Below are 21,754 nucleotides of genomic sequence, written 5' to 3'. Positions count from 1 at the left end.
TGCAAAATGCATCAAAAAACGCGCTAGTGTGAATGGAGCCTTAATGGGCACAATATTCCACAGACAACCTCCAAAATCACACCCCCCCCCCCCCCCCCCCCCCAGCCTTAGGCTCCATTCACACTAGCGCGTTTTTTGATGCATTTTGCATTTTGCAGAAATGCATGGGAATTTTTTAACATGGTTTCCTATGGAACATGTTCACATCAATGCCTTTTTTTGTTTCTCTGCATTTTTGGAAAGGGTCGGGGACTTTTTTTCATGCAAAAAGCAGCGTTTTGCATGTAATGGATTTCAATGGACAAGCATAAAAAACGCAAGTGCAGCGTTTTTGCAGCGTTTTTGCAGCGTTTTTGATGCGTTTTTGCCGTTTTTTTAAAATTTTTTTTACATTTTTTTTTTAGACTGTAAAAAAAAACTGTAAAAAAAAACAAAAAAAAACGCAAAACGCAAATCGCGGCAAAAACGCAGCAAAAACGCTGCAAAAACGCTGCTCAAAAACGTGGCAAGCATGAAAAAAAAACCTCCAAAAACGCTCAAAAGCAACATGCATAGGTGTGAATCGAGCCTTAGGCTGGATTCACACCTATGCAGTTTTAGTGCTTTTTGCATTTTGCAGATTTGCACTATAGTCCATTTAACATGGTTTCCTATGGAACACGATCTGTAGTGCAAATCTGCAAAATGCAAAAAGCACAAGAAATGCATAGATGTGAATCCAGCCTTAAGAGTGATCATCAAACGATCGCTTTTCTGAGGGCATTTGAAAGACAGTGAGGAGACGTTAGGTAGCTGCATCACTACCTGTTTTAACCTGTTTCATCCCCTAAGGTCCGGTTCACATCTATGCATTTTTTAGTTTTCAGTTTTGCAGAAACACACTACAGTCCATTTAACAAGGTTTTCTATGGATGTAGTTCACATCTGTGCATTTTATGGAAAGGGCCAGGGACTTTTTTCTGGTTTTTGGTTCCATAGACTTCAATAGATGAAAAGCGTGTATTGAAAAACACAAAATACACCTGCAATATGCAAACTGCAACCTGCATAGGTGTGAATAAGGCCTAAAATAGAGCGCCATGGGCGCATTTCCATTTACTTGTACTACATTTACTTGTACTACCCACCAAATGCAACTGGGGAAATCATTTTTACCATGGCATGGTATACAGCTGCCTTTGCAGGTTTTTAGGGGCCTTAAAAATGCTGCTTAACCATCAGTATTTACCATCCCCAACAGCAAGTTTAAACTTAGTCTACAGCAAAAAGTGGAGGGACACAAAATGTAACAGGTTAAAGCCCACTTTACATGGGCATTCCATTAGTCCATCTTTGACTCGTGATCAGACAGATCAAAAATGAACTGAAATTTATCCCTATGGGCATCCGGATTTCAGTGGATGTGCATCCATTTACATCAAGTTCTTCAGACAGGATGCAAGGCGTTTGCATCCAGAGCTGACTGGATGTAGGCAGATATATATTCTGTTCTGATCTGACTCACCAGGAGATCAGTCTAAAATCCCCTGCTGAGAAAAAGTGAAGGCTGTGCATGTGGAAGCAGCCTTATATGTTAAAATGTGTGCTAACATTTTGCAAGAATAGAAGTACAGAAGTCATTTTTTCTGATGATAAATGATAGGAAGGTGAAAATATATTCTAGATTTCCATGTAAAGCTGACTTAATGTATACAGTTACCTTTTTTTCAGCTAAATAAAGTTCATTCAGTACGGTCTAGGGTTTAAATCTGTACAAAATGCCACATAACACACAGATCTGCAAAAAAAAAAGTAAAAAAGAAAACAAAAAGGCCAACAGTGCCACCTGCTGGCATAAACAAGTTATTCACATTGAACTCATGAAGTACATGCTTCTGGATTTAGCCCCATTAAAGCTCCTCTTCAATGACAATCCACGTTTTCTTAAGAACAGTTGTCACTAGGCAGTGACTTAAGATTTGTTATCTTACGGGAAACATCTGGAAATTTTGCCTAAGCAGTACCCTGAAAACTGTACCTTTTGACTAGAATTTCTCCATATTTGAAAAAGCAGTGCACTTCCTAGTAAAAGAGTGTGCCTAGGCACTCCTATGCCTAAGGCCTGAAAACTGTATATCTGCAGTGTGAGATTTAGGCACTGCTGCCTCTGACTGCTAGTCTCAGGAGATTTGGTGATGTCACCACTGCACTGCTCACTCTTACTCCTTGCTGGAGGCTCTGACATGAGCAAGCAATCCCTACCTTTACCAAGATAGCCTCCTCCACCAATACAGAACAAGGCATGGTAAGTCAGTAATGGAGATAGATCAGTTGCTTAGTGCCAAGTTCTTTGTGTCAGGGCTGGGCTCAGCCCTTCTTTCTCTGAGCTGGCCGCTCAGCTGTCGGCTAATTGCCAGCTCCTATCTCTCCACAGTTACTCAGCCGTTGATGATATCCTGCTCGTCAGTCCTGCCTACTTAAGCCGTCCAGTCCAGAGGAGCTCTGCCTTCGCCTTGGTCACATCACAGAAACTATCTCCAGCGATCCTGTTCAAGACTTGCTTTGCTGACATCCCTTCTGACTTCAGATCCTGCTTGCTGTTCTACTACATTGATCCCTGACTTCTGGCTTGGCTTACTACCCGTTCCGTTTACTGAACTTTGGCTATGTTTTGACTATGTTTGTTCTTTTTACTTTTATTATTAAACAAGTGTGATTTAACTGTACTTCTGTCTCAGCCTGATTTCATGGTTTCTGACACTTTGCTCTTTGCCTGTCCTTTGGGCACAGAATTCCAAAATAATTTCCTCCTTAAAGAAGCACCCTGAAGTCACTTAGTCTCTAGGACCCAATGAGCAGTTTCTTGTACTAAATACAAATAAAACAACTTAAAAATACAATATTTTAGGTCCATGAACTGCCTGGCTCCTATATTAGCCAAGCCCTGATTAAAAGTCCAATTGAAGTCCCACACTTTGAGACCGATTTACTAAAGTGCACTTTGCAAAAGCAGTTGCCCCAGAGCTTAGTAAATTAGGAGGAGCTTTGTTGATTTCCATCGTCCAATCGTGTGAAAGCAAAAAAATGTAGTTTAAAAAAAAAAATTTTAAAAGTGAAGCTTTACCAAATTTACTAAGCTCTGGAGCAACTGCCCTTGCAGAGTGTAACTACACTTTGCAAAGTGCACAGTCTATTTGCCTTTAGTATATAAACCCTTTTATGTCTTTATAGCTCTGCACCTCTGCATGTTATAGTTTGTGGCTGTATATTGCTCTTTGTGTGCTTCACATTTGAAAATAGCTGCTCACAAATATAGGTGCTGCCGAAAACTGATTACATTAATAAGTTGTGATTGTGAAGAGTGGGAGCTTTTTCTTTGGGAAGATAAAACTTAAAAAAGTCCAGTAAAGAGACACTGTTAAATTTTTCTTCGGCTGCACGTGTTTGCAAAGTGTAAACTCATTTTCTCAAAAAATTCCATAAAAATAAACATTTTTAAGCAAGGTTGCTATTTTGTGTTGGGCCGTATTCATAGCCGTCTTGGGCTACAGGTTGGACACCTCTGAATTAAAGCCTATCTAAACCCAAAAATGTAAATGTCAAATATTGCAGCTTCCTAGTCTTTAGATGTGGTGGTTATATTATTTTTTTTTTTTTTCTATTTATTTCCACCTGGTAATCTTGTGAATCTCTCCATGGTGTATATCCAGCAAAAACTTTTTCTTTTTTAGTCTTGGAGAGAGTAAGGAGAGAGTAAAACCCCTGTCAGATTTTTTTCTGCTATCTGGGGCTCTATTAGAGAGACGTCACCCTGCTTACTATGATGGGTTATACTATCGATAATGGTTTCACCAGACAAGGAGTGAGGCATAATCTTAAACAAAGACACCGACAGCATTAAAAAATTGATAGGGGTTCTAGTCTACCAAAAAAAATTATTTTGATTTCTGTTTGTGTTGCTTTTGGAGAGTTCCTCTCACTTTTAGTTCAGTGAATCCAAAGTCACCAGGATAGTGAGTGATAGGATATCTCTCGAAGGGAACCCTGAATAACAGCAAAGACAGGAGTTTTAATCCATGTATACGCTAAGCCAAAAATAAATAAATAGGGTAGACATATACTTTAACATCTATTTTTGTACTTCAAGTGGGCTTTAAGTTGACTTATTTTTAGACCTGGCTTCTGCTGTTCTTTAAGTCACTGACTTTTGTTCCCTTTATAACCTAATATCTTGACCTATCCAAGGATCCAAGATTATCAAAAGAGCTATAAATACCCACTAGTACAAGTATATGGCACTTTTGCAAATTAAAGTCTGCTAGGTATTATCTAAAGTGAATAGAGCCCTGCCCTACAACCAGACTGGGGTTGGATTTAGACTCACTGTAGTCTTGTGTTGTATTGTCGGTCCCATGCCCATTATAGTCCGAAGCCCCTGGGAAAATGAAGACACTGTGTGATTTGTCCTGAATATTGGATTCTGAAGTCTGTGTTTGATCCAAGTCTACAGGGATGTAAGATTGCTTCCAGTCTCGAGAACTGCTCTCTTTTCTGGGTGACCTGCTCCTGTAGCTTGAGCTTGGAGTGATAGATGTCACTGTCCTCTGGCTACCATTTATAAAGTGTTTGTCATCCATGGACTCCTTACGTGACTGGATTAAGGTGCTGCTACTGCTTCGAGGGCGGTACTGGGACCTGCGCAATGCAGACTGCCTTCTGCTGTTCCCCCATTGACACCTTAAAATTTGGATGAAGGCTCTCTTGAACTCTTTGCTGGAGCAGGGGTAGATGACAGGGTTGATGCAGCTGTTGAAGTAGCCAAGCCAAAAGATGACTTTCTGCACTGTTTCTGGAGGTTCTAACTGCTTGAAGATGGAACCTGCAAGTAAGCAAAGATATAAAGTCGTGAAATGAAAACACTAGTTTTATGGAAATTAAGGGTATCGTTCTGGAAGAATCAAATCACTAAATACACACAATTAAAGTGATGTTAAAGGCTATGTTTTTAATAAAAAGAGAACACTGCTATCGATTATAATAGCCGCTAACAAGAATCGCGTGTAAAATCCAACAGACTGGTTGCACCCAAGTTGATTGATCAATAAAATTGGGTACATTCACCCAGCCCATACAATGGTTTGAATCTTGGCCTGTTCAGGCATAGGAGTGCCGAGGCACATTCCATATACCAGCAAGTGTACTGCTATTTTGCAGTAGAAATACTCGACAAAAGGTTGTTTTTTTCAGAGTAATGCTTAGGCGCAAATAACATTTCCCTACAACAAAGAAAAACTTAAAACTCAGAAATTTCATAAATGTAGCCCATAAATCTGGGCTATTGATTCCTATAAAAGTAGAATGTATAGATTACAAGGATTTTACTTTGTGTTACTTTGTTGTAAATGTACCCACATCCCATAGGTAACATATTAAAACAAACAAAAGTCACAGGACAACAGCAATTTAAAAATACCAGAGTTAGTTATTACCAATATCATTCTTAACCACTTGACAACTGGGCACTTAAACCCCCCTCCTGCCCAGACCAATTTTCAGCTTTCAGCGCTCTCACACTTTGAATGACAATTAGTCAGTCATGTAATACTGTACCCAAATAAATTTTTTGTCCTTTATTTCATACAAATAGAGCTTTCTTTTGGTGGTATTTGATCACCTCTGGGTTTTTTATTTTTTGCGCTATAAATGAAAAAAGACCGAAAATTTTGAAAAAAAACACATTTTCTTAGTTTCTGTGATAAAATTTTGCAAATTATTAATTTTTCTTCATACATTTTGGCCACAATTTATACTGCTACATATCTTTGGTAAAAATAACCCAAATTAGTGGATATTATTTGGTCTTTGTGAAAGTTAGAGAGTCTACAAACTATGGTGCAAATCATAAAAAATTGATCACACCTGATGTACTGGTGGCCTATCTCATTTCTTGCGACCCGAACAAGCCAGGAAAGTACAAATACCCCCCAAATGACCCCTTTTTTGAAAGTAGACATTCCAAGGTATTAAGTAGCATGGTGAGCTTTTTGATTTAGTCATTTTTTCCCACAATTCTTTGCAAAATGAAGTTTTTTGTTTTTTCTCCCCACAAAATTGTCATTGTAATAGGTTATTTCTCTCACATGGCATGTGTATACCACAAATAACACCCCAAAATAAATTCTGCTACTCCTCCTGAGTATTACGATACCACATGTGTGGGACTTTTTCACAGCCTAGCCACATAAAGAGGCCCAACATGCAGGGAGCACCATCAGGTGTTCTAGGAGCATAAATTACACATCTAACTTGTTGACTACCTATTACACTTTTGAAGGCCCTGGAGCACCAGGACAATGACACGTGACACTGACATGGCACTGATGACAGATGGCACTGATACGTGGCACTGATGACACTGATGTGGCACTGATGACAGATGGCACTGATACGTGGCACTGATGACACTGATGTAGCACTGATGACAGATGGCACTAATACGTGGCACTGATGACAGATGGCAATAATACGTGGCACTGACAGATGGCACTAATACGTGGCACTGATGACACGTGACTGATGACAGATGGCACTAATATGTGGCACTGATGACAAATGGCACTGATGACAGATGGCACTAATACGTGGCACTGATGACACGTGGCACTGATGACAGATGGCACTAATACGTGGCACTGATGACAGATGGCACTAATACGTGGCACTGATGACAGATGGCACTAATACATGGCACTGATGACACGTGACACTGAGGACAGATGCACTGATACGTGGCAGTGATGACACGTGACACTGATGACAGATGGCATGTGACACTGACAGGTGGCACTGATGACAGATGGCACTTATACATGGCACTGGGGACAGATGGCAGTGGGGACAGATGGCAGGGACATGACAGTGGGGACAGATGGCAGGGACATGACAGTGGGGACAGATGGCAGTGGGGACACTTTTTTTCATTTTTTTTTTTTTTTTTTTTTACACTTCCCGCTGCAGCGGTTCCCTCTCCCTCCACACACGCTGTCTCTGTGTGAGGAGGGAGAGCCGGTGATGAGAGATGATCTCATATGTTTAAATATGAGATCAACTCTCATTGGCACCGCCGATCGCGCTGAAAACGGCCGCTATGATTGGCTATTTTCAGCGATCTGTGACTGGCTGTGTCCAAGGGACATGGCCAGCACAGAACTTCCCCGATGCGCGCCTGCGGGAGCGCACATTGCGGAAGTAAACAGGAGGGCGTATAGGGATGGCCTCCCGGCAGTTAGTGTCCGTGCTGCAGCCGTCTTTCGGCTATAGCGCAGGCGCGAAGAGGTTAAAAATGCATACTGTTTACTCCATACGATTATAAAGCCATAAAATGTATTGATGATGTTTGCTCACTTGTTGTATTACTTAAAGGATAAGTTCACTTAAAAAAAATGCACATTTTTTTGCAGACAATAAAATGTGCATTTAGTATTTTTTTGTTTGTAGGAGCCTGGAAAGCATTGCAGCCATGATCAGCAGATAGCGGGTGCCATGCAGGACTCCTACAGACTGTCAGTGTAAGATGTCTGCCCATACATTGTAAGAGCAGGCAGTTTCACACTGACAGGAAAAATCAAGGAACTACCAGAGCACTCAACAGCACCCGGTAGTTCATTGAGAACTACAAGCCGACAGCTGCAAAGCCTGTTGGTACTTTTCATTTTCACACTCACAGAACTCCGTGAATGAATGACACGGCCAGGTGGGCGGAGCACCGCATGGCTGCAGTTTTTATAAATTGTGCCAGAGAGCGGGGGGAGAAGTTCCCCTGCTTGCTGTCACAACAGGGGATTGAGATGAGTGCGGGGTCGGTGCTACAGTAACACCCTGAATATGGTTTTAACATGTAACATGTTACGAAAGGTGAACCTATCCTTTAAGCCTCCAACATCTAATCCATCATAATAACATCTATGTTGTTGTAATCAAAAACAGTAATCATATACTGCATATTGTCACTTTAGGCCTTATTAAAAAATATTTGCATAAGAATAGCAGATGGAAAGATAATTTTCGACACGTTTCTTAAACCAGCAGTCCACTTCATCAGGAGCAGGGATTTTAAAGAAATACATTTTTCAGCAATAATATGAGCAGTGGTGGTGACCAGAGCTGCTCGACAATTTTAGTGGTGATGGCTCCCATTAAGGAGATCCAACCACCACCACCAGACAGTAGCAGGGTGTGAGGCTTTTTTTCCCTCCCTGTGAAAGTTGTAAACCTGTTAAATTCCTCAGGTTGTAGAACTTTTTTTTTTTTTTTTTCACCACTTCAGCGTTAACTTTTGAGAGACTCATTTCAACTTAGCGTTCAAAAACTGTCCCTTCTCGAGTTCACATCACCGTGGTTACTTTGTATTTGGCATTAAAAACAAGGAAGAATTCCTTTCCTTTATTTCCACACATAACTTTAAGTAAAACTGAGTATTTTTCCCTCCCATCCCCATTCCCATAATTCCCCTCCCCCTTCAAAATTCCACCTTCCCCCTCCCTCCCGCCTCACCATTGAAACTCTTCCTAACCATCCCAGGTGTTATTCCTCTTAAGATCCGTTGCTGGTCAACAACTTCTCCCAATAACTGTCCGAGGTCTTGTATCTTTCCCACCCCTTCCAAACAGAGACGCATTTATCTAGTTGTCCTTCGTTTCTACAGCAGAGTATTTCCATTTTGTGGTAGTGTTCCACCTGCTTAAACCATTCTCCCAAATCTGGGCTTTTGCTCTTTAGCCAGTTTTTTGGTATCAATCCCTTTGCGGCATTTAATAATTTTGATGTTACTTTTCTCATGTATTGCTTTTTGGGGATTTTAGCATCGTGGAACAAACAGATCAGTCTATTATTTTCTAACTTCTCTCCCGTGATCTCCTTAACACATGCGATTACTTCCTGCCAAAATACTCTTATTTTTGGGCAATCCCACCAGATGTGTATCATCGTGGCTTTATTTCCGCAATTTCTCCAAAATAAAGGTGATTTTTCTTGATCCATTCTATGAAGTCTTTCAGGGGTCATATACCACCTGACCAGGAATTTGTAGTTCATCTCTATGGTGTTTACATCCCAGGCTCAGTGGCGTATCTAAGGTATAGCAGCCATGGCAAGTGCCATTGGCGCCATGGGAGGGGGGGCGGCAAAAAAACCGCCCCACGCACGAAAAAAACCCCCACCCGTCCTCCCGCAGTCGCCTCTCAGCTCTCGTGGCTGCCTCCTGCACTAATATAGCCCCCGACACCGCGGCCGGCCTGCTGGAGCGCGGCGCCGACACTGCACTTGGTAATAGTTACTTGGCCTGGGGAGGGGAGCAACAGGCACCCCCATGACGGCTGATGACTGGCCAGACCAGGTCCACGTAACTGGCAGAGGCGGAGTCTAATGCTCCGCCTACCTTCCTCTGCGTGGCATCATTTTCTCCCCAGAGCGGGTGGGGGGGGTCTGTGACGTGAGGAGAAGAGACTCAGACGAGAGAAGGAATGGATGACAGGGAACCCCCAGACAGCTGCATGGATTCACAGCCTAGCAGGTACTTTTATAATATAATAATTGTGCTCTAAATACTTAACTGTGAATTTTGGTAATGAAGCAGTCATGCAGTTTCCCCCCAAATTTGCTCTGCAATTCTTGTGCCGATTCCAACTTCCCTTTCCTTGTGACATCTTTAATTTGTGGGTTCTTTATTCTTAATCTTCTAAATATGTCCTCACTCAGTGTGAAATATTTTGTTCCCGTAAGGGCAATTAGTGGAGAGTTGTATACCCATTTTTGTTTCCGATAAAGTGCATCCCAAACTCTGAATACGTTTGTTGTCAATTCATGTGCGTTGGAGTCAATTGTTCTATATTTTTTTGAAATCCATATATTTTTGTGAAGCGTGGTTTTGCTTAAAGTGTTCTCTATCTCAATCCATTTTTTTTCTTTGTTCTCTTTCGTCCATTCAATCATACGTGCAAGAATAACTGCTTTGTAATACCTAAATATGTCAGGTGCTGCTAGACCCCCGTGTTGTCTTCTTCTAGACATTAGTGCAAATTTTAATCTTGGTTTCTTACTTTGCCAAATAAATTTTGTCAGTATTTTCTGTACAGTCCTAAAAAAGCTCCGAGGGATCCCTATTGGTACCATTTGGAATTTATACAAAATTTTTGGTAAGATTACCATTTTAAGCGTGTTGATTCTTCCAATCCATGATATTGGTTGTGTACTTATCCTTTTGACTTCTGCTCTAATTTCATTCAGTAATGGGATGAAGTTTGCGAAATATATTTTCTCAAGTGTTGGTGTTAATTTAATCCCCAGGTAGGATAGCTCTCCTTTTACTCACGGAAATGGGAATTCTCTTTGCAGCACCACGATATCTTTTTTCTTCACTCCAAGATTTAATATTTCTGTCTTTATAGGGTTTATTTTGAAATTTGGAAGTTCGCCGTATCTGTCCACTTCCGATAAGATGTTTAGCATAGTTTCTCTGGGGTTAGTCACATAGACTAGAATATTGTCAACGTAGGCAGCAATTTTATGTTCTTTTTCCTCTATCCTCGCCCCCTCTATCCCAGGGTTGTTTCGTATAGTTGCCAGGAAGGGTTCCAGTGACAACATGTACAAGAGAGGCGAGAGCGGGCATCCCTGCCGCGTTCCGTTGAACATTTCAAATTCGGGCGACATTTTACCATTTACCTTGACTTTTGCCGTAGGCCTATTGTAGAGGTTATTTATCCATTTCATAATTTTAGGCCTGAATCCAAGCTGTTGTAACGTAGTCCTCATGAATCCCCAGTCCACCCTGTCAAATGCTTTTTCTGCATCTATTGACAGGAGTAGATCTGGGGAGCCATTGGCATTCTTTTTTTTCAGCATTAGAATTGTTTTTATGCTATTGTCCCTACCTTCTCTGCCCAGGACGAACCCCATCTGATCCGGGTTTATCCAGAGTGGCATCAACCTTTTTATTCTCGTGGCTAATATTTTGGCATATAACTTCGTGTCTATGTTCAATAAAGCGATCGGCCGGTAGCTTGAGCAGTTTGCCTTGTCTTTTCCTTCTTTGGGTATTATGGTAATATGTGCCAGCAGTGACTCTTTTCTGATATCTTCCTCTTTCCCTATTTTGTTTAAATATTCGCACAACCTTGGGATCAATTGGTCTTGGAATTTTTTATAATATCTAATCGTGAATCCGTCTGGCCCGGGGCTTTTTCCAGCAGAGGTTTCCTTAAGCACAGTCTTAATCTCTTCTTGTGTTATCTCCCTTTCTAAATCCATTAAAAGGTCAGGATTAATTTTTGGTAAGTTAGCTTTTTCTAAATAAATTTGGATCTTCTTCTTCTTTCTTTCTGCTTGCTGGCTTGTTTCTTGTTTCTTTATTGCATACAGAGAGCTATAATATTGTGCAAAGGCTTGTGCTATTTCCGTGGTTTTATTTTTTATTTCTCCGTTCTCATTTTTTATCTTCTCTATATAATTTAGGGTCTTTTTTTTCCTTAGGATGTACGCGAGGTGTTTTCCTGCTTTATTTCCTGTCCTAAATCTTTCACTCACAAACCTATTGATTTCCTTTCTATCTTCTTTTTCCATCAGATCTTTTAGTTGTTCTCTTTTAAGGATTAGGGACCGATGTATTTCCTTTTTAAATTCTTTTTTATGTCTTTGTTCCAATTTATGGATTTCATTTTGGAGATCCAGCATTTTTTTTCTCTTTTCCTTCTTATTTCTTGCTCCTATGGATATTAATTTTCCCCTAATAACAGACTTGTGTGCCTCCCACAGGGTTGCTCTGGCTATTTCGGGAGTATCGTTTTCCCAAAAATATTTCTCGATCTCATCTTTTGTAGTTTTTACTGTGTCTCTATCTTCCAATAGTTCTTCATTGATACGCCATAGGTTGTAGAACTTATTTAGATTTTGGCATTTCATTTTCCAGCATAAATGTCAGTACATCGGTATGGCAGACATTTGCAACATTTTACACTGGAGTTATGAATCACAGTTCCAAACCAGAGGTTTTATGTGTCACCTCCGCCCTTATCAAAATAAAGACTTGTCCCAGATTTATCTCTGTTTCTGTTTCTGCAGCACAGTTTATTTGCTGAGCTAAAAAATCAAGACTTTCCAAATCTTTTTCCCATTAATCAAATGCCTCAAACCCTTGTTTAATTAAAGCTATATTTAATTATACAGGACCAAAATGCGTGGGACTGTTGTGGATAAAGTTACAGATATACACTCACCCCGTTATTCTGAGGTCTGGCAGACTGTCAAGGAATTATTTCATCAAAAAAGCTCAGAAAAGTTGAACTATTGTCTTTTAAATGGCATCTAGCTTATTTTAAAATGTACCAATATACAGTACTGTTCCAAAGTTTTAGGCAGGTGTGAAGAAATTCTGTAAAGTAAATATACTTTCAAAAATATATATTTTAATCATATAAATCAAATATATTATTTTCAATTAACAACATGGAAAGTAAATGAACAGAAGAGAAATTCAAATCAATATTTGGTGTGACCACCTTTTGGCTTCAAAACAACATAAATTCTTCTAGGTACACATTGCACACAATTGTTGAAAGAACTCGGCAGGTAGGTTGTTTCAAACATCTTGGAGAACTAACCTCAGATCTTTTGTAGATGTAGGCTGCCTCAAATCCTTCTGTCTCTTCATGTAATCCCAGACAGACTCGATGATGTTGAGATCAGGGCTCTGTGGGAGCTAAACCATCACTTCCAGGACTTCTTGTTCTTCTTTATCCTGAAGATAGTTCTTAATAACATTGGCTGTATGTTTGGGGTCACTGTCCTGCTGAAAAATAAATTTGGGGCCAATCACACGCTTCCCTGATGGTATGGCATGATGGATAAGTATCTGCCTGTATTTCTCAGCATTGAGGACACCATTGAACCTTGCCAAATCTCCAACTCAATGTGCAGAAATGCAGCCCCAAACTCCACCACGCTTCACTGTTGCTCACAGACACTATCTTCAGAGTAAAGAAGAACAACGAGTCCTGGAAGTGATGGTTTGGCCCCCACAGAGCCCTGATCTCAAAATCATCAAGTCTGTCTGTGATTGCAGGAAAAGACAGAAGGATTTGAGGCAGCCTACATCCACAGATCTGTGATTAGTTCTCCAAGATTTTTGGAACAACCTACCTGCCAAGTTCTGTCAAAAACTGTATGAAAGTGTACCTAGAAGAACTGATGCTGTTTTGAAGGCAAGGGGTGATCACACCAAATATTATTTGAATTGGATTTCTCTTCTGTTCATTTACTTTCCATTTTGTTAATTGATAAAAATAAACTATTAACACTTCTATTTTTGAAAGCATTCTTAATTGACAGCATTGTTTCACACCCGCCTAAAACTTTTGCACAGTACTGTATATATGCCTGGTAGGAATACAAACATAAGAGGACTTCTGAACATCCCAGCAGGAACAATTAAATCATGGGACGTTTTTTTAACCAACATACTGTATACATCTGCAGGCTAGGGAAAGTAAGACAGCTCTATCATAGAGAAATACAGTCTGTTTGGTGCTGACATATTTATGCTTAACCAGTAGAGAATAACAGGAATTGTTCAGAGTCAACTCGGAAAACAATCAGGGTTAGACTGATGTAATAATGGCTGAGTATATAATGTTCAATAGTGAAAAGGTGACGCTGAAGGCGACTGAAACAGCAGAAAATTAGAACTTCTCAACAAGAGGCACTATGACAGGTAAGGCTTCCTAAACAGTGAAAAAATAATAAAAGTATTAATATATATATATATATATATATATATATATATATATATATATATATATATATATACAGTATCTAACAAAAGTGAATACACCCCTCACATTTTACATCTTTGTAAATATTTTATTATATCTTTTCATGTGACAACACTGAAGAAATTACACTTTGTACAATGTAAAATAGTGAGTGTACAGCTTGTAAAACTGTGTAAATTTGCTGTCCCCTCAAAATAACTCAACACACATCCATTAATGTCTAAACTGCTGGCAGCAAAAGTGAGTACACCCCTAAGTGAAAATGCCCAAATTGGGCCCAAATAGCCATTTTCCCTCCCCAGGGTCATGTGCCTTGTTAGTGTTACAAGGTCTCAGGTGTGACTGGGGAGCAGGTGTATTAAATTTGGTGTTATCGCTCTCACTCTTTCATACTGGTCACTGGAAGTTCAACATGGCATCTCATGGCAAAGAACTGAGGATCTGAAAAAAAAAAAATTGTTGCTCTACATAAAGATGGCCTGGGCTATAAGAAGATTGCCAAGACCCTAAAACTGAGCTGAAGCAGGGTGGCCAAGACAATACAGCAGTTTAGCAGGACAGGTTCCACTAAGAACAGGCCTCGCCATGTTTGACCAAAGAAGTTGAGTGCACGTGCTCAGCGTCATATCCAGAGGTTGTCTTTGGGAAATAAACGTATGAGTGCTGCCAGCATTGCTGCAAAAGTTGAAGGGGTGGGGGATCAGCCTGTCAGTGCTCAGACCATATGCTGGACACTGCATCAAATTGGTCTGCATGGCTGTCGTCCCAGAAGGAAGCCTCTTCTAAAGATGATGCACAAGAAAGCCTGCAGTTTGCTGAAGACAAGCAGACTAAGGACATGGATTACTGGAACCATGTCCTGTGGTCTGATGAGACCAAGATAAATTTATTTGGTTCAGATGGTGTCAAGTGTGTGTGGCAGCAACCAGGTGAGGAGTACAAAGACAAGTGCCTACAGTCAAGCATGGTGGTGGGAGTGTCATGGTCTGAGGCTGCATGAGTGCTGCTTGCACTGGGGAGCTACAGTTCATTGAGGGAACCATGAATGCCAACATGCAGTGTGACATATTGAAGCAGAGCATGATCCCCTCCCTTCGAAAACTGGGCCGCAGGGCAGTATTCCAACATGATAACGACCCCAAACACACCTCCAAGATGACCATTGCCTTGTGAAAGAAGCTGAGGGAAAAAGGTGATGGACTGGCCAAGTACGTCTCCAGACCTAAACCCTATTGAGCATTTGTGGGGCGTCCATCCTCAAACGGAAAGTGGAGGAGCGCAAGGTCTCTAACATCCACCAGCTCCATGATGTCGTCATGGAGGAGTGGAAGAGGATTCCAGTGGTAACCTGTGAAGCTCTGGTGAACTCCCTGCCCAAGAGGGTTAAGGCAGTGCTGGAAATTAATGGTGGCCACACAAAATATTGATACTTTGGGCCCAATTTGGAAATTTTCACTTAGGGGTTTACTCACTTTTGTTGCCAGCGGTTTAGACATTGATGGCTGTGTGTTGAGCTATTTTGAGGGGACAGCAAATTTACACTGTTATACAAGCTGTACACTCACTACGTTACATTGTAGCAAAGTGTAATTTCTTTTTTTTCTTTCTTTCAGCGTTGTCACATGAAAATATATAATAAAATATTTACAAAAATGTGAGGGGTGTACTCACTTTTGTGAGATACTGTACAATATATATATATATATATATATATCCCAAATCCTATAAGAAAGTGTTTCTGTACAGAGCTTGAACATCTACTTGCAAGATTTGGGATCTTGTAAGTTCCCAAGATCCCGCTGTGAGGCCCAGGCCCATATACTACAAGTCTCTACATCTTGTGGAAGATTCATTGGAAGTCATAAAAAATTTAAGCTCCTATCACAGGGGATGCCTGGACTTTGACTTGTATCTGAGTTCGCGCATCTGGGAAAACCTGTGAGCCAATCACACAAGTAGTAAATTTTTGGGGGTGTTCTGTATACCAACGGTGCAAAAGATGTCTCCAGGTTGCCGTATTGCAAAAAAGCAACATTTCCATTTAAATAGTTTTAGAAAATGACAGCAGCTACCAATTAAAATGGAGAGGTCATTTAAAAAAAAAAAAAAAACATAAAAAAATGCTAGATTAGCAATGGTATATGTTATAATACTTGCTCAGCAAAAGAAGAGCTTTGCTTTAAAATTAACCTATCGGGGCAGAAATATGGGAATCACTAGTGCTGACTTTCTAAAGCTCTAAATGCTGTCATATTCATCCTTATTTCTCTACTTGGTGAACCACTGTCCTGGAACAAGCATGTGCATTTCAACAGTCCTGACACTTCACTAGCTGCATACATGTTTTAGGACTCAAAAAGGAATTGGCAAGGAGGATGGCAGCGCCAAATAAGTAATGGCCTCCCCACATATTGTCTTCCTGACATGTTCCTTTTTCAGTCTACCTGTTGGTTGTGTGGAGGAATTGCATGCTATGCCCTGGACCATGAGTGGTGGTTGCTGTGTTTTGTAGCAGGCTATAGTGGTTCTTGTCCATCGGAACAGTTTATGAATTTCAAGCTAAATATGTTCTATCTGGATCTCTTTTTACCCAGACAATGCATCAAAAAAACCAGACAAATGTCAACCAGGAGAAGCCAACACTAATATAACCCTAGAAGGAGAGATTACTTCTCCCTGAAATGTATCCCAACCAGTGCACGTAATGCGGTTTCCACAACAAAAATAGATTAATATACATAAATGAGGTTAAACTGACCGCTACTAGTAAAACTCCCCAAATCGGCATTTTTAGTCAGTCCGCCCAAAACTGTATTTCAGGGTCGGTTCTCACAGAATTGTACCTGTATATGCAGAGAATTCATATAAAACCATCTGGATTTCTTTAGTTGTAATACGGCAACATACATAAACTTGAATATTTCCAGACAACAGCTAAATACATAACTGAAATACATCTATGGCCGCTCTTTAACCTGCCAAAAGATTTATACTCTCCCAGACGGTACAGCCAGGCCAGTGACCAGATTTTTTCTCAACCACATTAAAACAGCACAGCTAGGTCACCTCACTACCCCAAGCCTGGGACTGCACAGTGAAGTGACAGCAGAAAACTGATTACATCATGCTTCTGCTCTCTTCTATTGACAGCATGTTTCCTTTCAGCACATGTGTATGCAGCACACCTCACTGGCCCCAGGCACTGCCCCTCCCTTAGTCCCAGTCTGAGCACTACTGTACAGGGGATTACATTTGAAATCATTTCAAATTCAGAATTTTTTTATTTGTTACATAACTGCATTTATTGTTTTTTTTATCTATCGAAAATTTGGTTTTAAAACTTACAGTATGATCAAATCTTATTGCAGGAATCTTATCTGAATTCACCTTTATTCCTATCCAAATCGAAGGAGGAACTGAATGTACCGGCAGATGAACCGGAGTGGACTAAAGTCTTTGCTCTATCCTACAAGCCTTCAACATCTTCCATTGCCCAAGAATGCAATCATTGCGTTCCTTCTAGGTGGTATTGTTGCCCCTCAATCCTTCAAAAAATCAATTGTGCCATCCCCGACACATGTTGACGCTGTTTGCGAGCTCCTGGCACCATGATTCATATTTGGGGCACTTGCCTCCGTATTCTCCCTTTTTGGGACAGGATATTGCAATTGTTTGCTGATCTAGTGGGTGATACTTACCCTAACCAGCCCCAGCTTAGGCAGGCCGTAGATGGTGCAAATTTCTTTCCTGCCGTGTTTGCAGGAAAGATATTTGCACGATTCCATCCTTCAACACAGATAGTGCTGACGGGGATGGGGGGAGGGCATAGTTCGCCGGGGGAAGCAGTCCTTGGCGGGAGCAGACAGTGATTATTGCTAGCGACTATAGCAGCCGCTAGCGATAAATCACAAATGAATCCGGCAGGCTGGTTTTGCCTAAGTTGATCGATCAATCAACTTGGTCTATTCAGCCTGCCCACACACAGTTCAGATCACAGTTCTTACTGAACCGGCTGAGATTCAAACCGTCTTTGACCGGCCTTACTGTTCTTTCTCTGGTGCTGGGCTCCTATAAACAGATTTTAAAAAGTCTGATTAGACGTTTCTTAACTGTGGCTCGATCTGTTATTGCCTGTTGTTGGCGTCAATCTGACCCACCAACCTTAGCTGCCTGGGCTTGTGAAATGAATCAGATCGAATAAATGAAAAATATGAAAGTTTGGGATGAAGACAAATCTGACTGTCATAGTCTTATGTGAATTGTCTGGAATAATTTCTGGTCTAATATACTTTTGACACATTTACCACTACCGCAGTTTAGCCTCCTGAGTAACTCTCAACAGTTTTTGTTCCCCTCCTGTTTTATCTAGGTACTTATGGCCCTCTCATGCCTCTCCCCTCACCCCCTAACCCCCATCCCTTATTTTAATGATTTTGTTATTTATATTGCTTTTTGTGATTCTTTGGGGTTTTTTTATCCATCCTCTCTTTTTCTGTTCTCTCTTCTCTCTCACTGTCTCTGGTCTTATTCTTTTTATGACTCTATTGCTGTTTTAGGTTTCAGAGGTGCTCTGTTTCATAGCTAGTCCTCTGTCAATATCCTACCTGCAATATTGCTATAGTGATTTGTTCTCTCTTCTACTTTTATGATTTGTGTTTCGGTCATCTGTATGTTCTTGATCTTACTATAGAATGATGGTTGTTTTCCTATTTAATGGCAAAATATGGGTCTGTTGTTCCTGATGATTGTCATCATTATATACTTTACCTATATGTGCGGGTTTGGATATGTCAAGGTTCCTTTGATATGTTTCCATTTCCTTGACTTGCTATGACAATTGTTTTTGTGTTTTATTCTACCTATAAACTCGATAAACGAGATTAAACATAAAACCTATAGTATGTATTTAATTAATCAAAATACATTAAAGACAGGGGACAGGAGTTCACTAATGCCGAGTACACACGACCGGTTTAGCCGTGGGAATCAACTCCGAAGATTTCTCTGACGGAACTCTGATGGAACTCCGACGGAATTCCATTCAAGCGGTCTTGCCTACACACTGTCAATCCAAAGTCCGACCGTCCAGAATGTGGTGACGTACAGCACGTACAACGGGACTAGAAAAAGGAAGTTCAATAGCCAGTAGCCAATAGCTTCCGTCTCGTACTTGCTTCAGAGCAAGCGTTGTTTTTGGTCCGTCGGAACAGCATACAGACGAGCGGTTTTCCCGATAGGAATTGGTTCCGTCGAAAATATTTAGAGCATGTTCTATTTCTAGGTCCGTCAGAATTTTTGAAAAAAAAAAGTCCGATGAGGCATACACACGGTCGGAATAGAGGATCAAAAGCTTCCGTCTGACTTTTTCTGTCGGACATTTCACTCGTGTGTACGCGGCTTTACATATTACTAAATTAAAACTCATCGCTTTTAGCTATTTAGTTAGAAGATAAGTAGGCATCAAGATCTCAGCACTGGTAGGTCTGGGCACCAACAGTCCAGTAAGTTTGCACTTTAGGAGTTATCCAAAAGCTAACTCTTTATTTAAAAAAATATTAAAAATGACAAAGCACTGTGTTTCCAACGTTTTACTTATTAAAATGATGGGCAAGAGGAAAAGCCTGAAAAAAGGTTTTCTTTTTTTGAATGTGGTTAAATAAAGAGCTTGGCGTTTATGGTGTAAACCTAAATACAGTAAGTGTTTATTGATTTTTAATAATTTTTAATTGACTTTGCTACTAGGTTAAAGTGTATATTTAATCTGACACATTTTGTAATGATTCCGTAGTTTTTCTAAAACAAACAAAATAAATAAATAGTTTTGGCTATACAGTCACTTCAACTCCTTTGATCTTTGACTAATATTTTATTCAGTTTAAGAGAAGTACATGTTGATTTTTGGGGGTTTTCTGAAAAGTTACCGTCAATTAAGTATATGAAATAAATTACATACCTGTTCAGCATTTTATACACTCACACCTCTCTGTATATATATATATATATATATATATATATATATATATATATATATATTTATTTATATTTATATTTATAAATATAAATATTTATTGATTTATTATTATATATTTATTTATAAATATAAACACACATATATATATATATATATATATATATATATACATACACACAAATATACACATCCCCCCTATGGGGATGTTAACGGTCCAGAGTTTATAGACTGCATTCCTATAATTTATTTATAACCCCTTACTTTATTAGTTTAAAGTGCATTTGATCTTAGTTATTCTCCCTAGAGTATATCTTGCCAAAGTGTCTAAAATAAACCTAAATCCAATTTATTTTGAAAATGTATTATCATAACATTTGCAGTTATTATGGCAACTAGTATACTCTTGCTTCCTATTTTTTTGTGTCACAGACAGAAGACAGTAGAGGGTCCATGACCAAGTAAAAATGACATTTAATTTTCTGGTCAAAAGCACAGTATTAGAAAACCATAAACTCTAAGGTCTGTGTTTTGTAATAAACAAGGTCAAAGAAAAATGATTATAGTTCTACAACAGATTTGATCATCTACAATTTTAAAATAGAATCTGATGCACAGGGGTACATGCCAGGTGCTCACTGGTCAAATATTTTTAAAAAATTTGTTACAGTTACTTATATAGCACCGCCAATTTACGCAGTGATATACATGTATATTGTACATTCATATCGTTCCCTTCCCACGGGGCATTCACACATAGTAGGGCCGATTTAGACAGGAGCCAATTAACCTACCAGCATGTCTTTGGAGTGTAGGAGGAAACCAGAGAACCTGGAAGAAAACCCATGCAGGCACAGGGAGAGCATGTAGACACCGTGCAGGTAGTGCCGTGGTTGGGATTTGAACTGACTACCCTAGTGCTGCTAGGTGGAAGTACCTTAGCCACTTTGCTGCTGCTATATCCCTACCGGGATAACACAGTGATTATTGCTAGCAGCTAGGCTTGGAAGTACATATTGTCTTGGAAGAGAATCCATGGGAGCCAAATAGTAGAAAATTGGAAATCTCTATCATAAAATTGAGCTGTAAGCAACTCCATGCGCATTAGAGAACATCATTTTGTACAGCATTCTTCATTAACGGGGGAATGATCGCCCACACTGCAAGGAAAAAATAGAGTATTGTACATCTTTTTTAAATGATGGGTAGGGAACCAGGAAGCATGGAGAGCAAAGCAATTGGAGGAGCACAGGGTAGATTGACCGAGGCCACATGGCCTTAAATGTCATAAACCATATGTAAGTCATTGTGCCAATGGTGGCTAGGCAGCTATGCCAGCAAACGTTAAGAACATTGGGGAAAATCCTATGTAGTAAGTGGGGGCGTCTCCATCTCATAAGTATTTTAAAGTTCCTCTCCTGCACTGCACTGGTAGTGGTAAATTTATTATGTAGAATATAGGATTACTTTTTGTCTACATCTGTAAATGTGCAACCAAGTTCTCATTCCCAATCCTAAATATACAGTAATTCGCAAGTACAGTGTAGATGTGGGGTAAAAGCTTTTTCTACAGAATGAAGATAGGGTGTGAAAAGCCAGAGGATTGTAAGCTGAGAGACTCAACTGGCAGGACGTTTCCATGTAAGTTATCTTGGGTTCGTAGGTAGACATAGGATTCTCAAAGTTGAAAATACAACTAGCAACCAGGTGAGGTATCTAACTCTTCTGTGACCAATGTGAAAGCTTTCAGGCCACTGGTGTTGAAAGTGTGGTGTATGGGAAATGGTTTGGAGGAAGACCATGGGGAACGCAGGATTTTCCCATGAGTGGTATTATTGGTTCTACAAAAAATAATATCTTGTGTGTATTTACAAGGGCATCCCAGATCTTGAGTAATGGTGGGATGCACGTAATCATGACATTGATTGTGGACGTTGGGTAGGTACTAAAAGTCAGCAGTGGCTTACGCATGGGGCAATTT

The 21,754-nt window shown here is 40.0% G+C and overlaps 1 protein-coding gene across 1 annotated transcript in view; it reads right to left on the bottom strand.

Moving 5' to 3' along the window:
• Positions 1–416: 416 nt before the first annotated feature.
• ADRA1B (adrenoceptor alpha 1B) overlaps positions 417–21,754 on the bottom strand; it is a 40,863-nt gene continuing 19,525 nt past the window's right edge. The window contains exon 2 of the mRNA XM_073621189.1: positions 417–4,858. Within this exon, the coding sequence (XP_073477290.1) occupies positions 4,305–4,858 (554 nt within the window). The 3' untranslated portion in view covers positions 417–4,304. The remainder of the gene's footprint in view (positions 4,859–21,754) is intronic.

The sequence above is a fragment of the Aquarana catesbeiana genome, linkage group LG03 (assembly GCF_042186555.1).
Source record: "Aquarana catesbeiana isolate 2022-GZ linkage group LG03, ASM4218655v1, whole genome shotgun sequence".
NCBI classification, from domain to species: Eukaryota; Metazoa; Chordata; class Amphibia; order Anura; family Ranidae; genus Aquarana; species Aquarana catesbeiana.
Note: the sequence above shows the minus strand (reverse complement) of the source record. Positions and strands in the feature narration are given on the sequence as shown.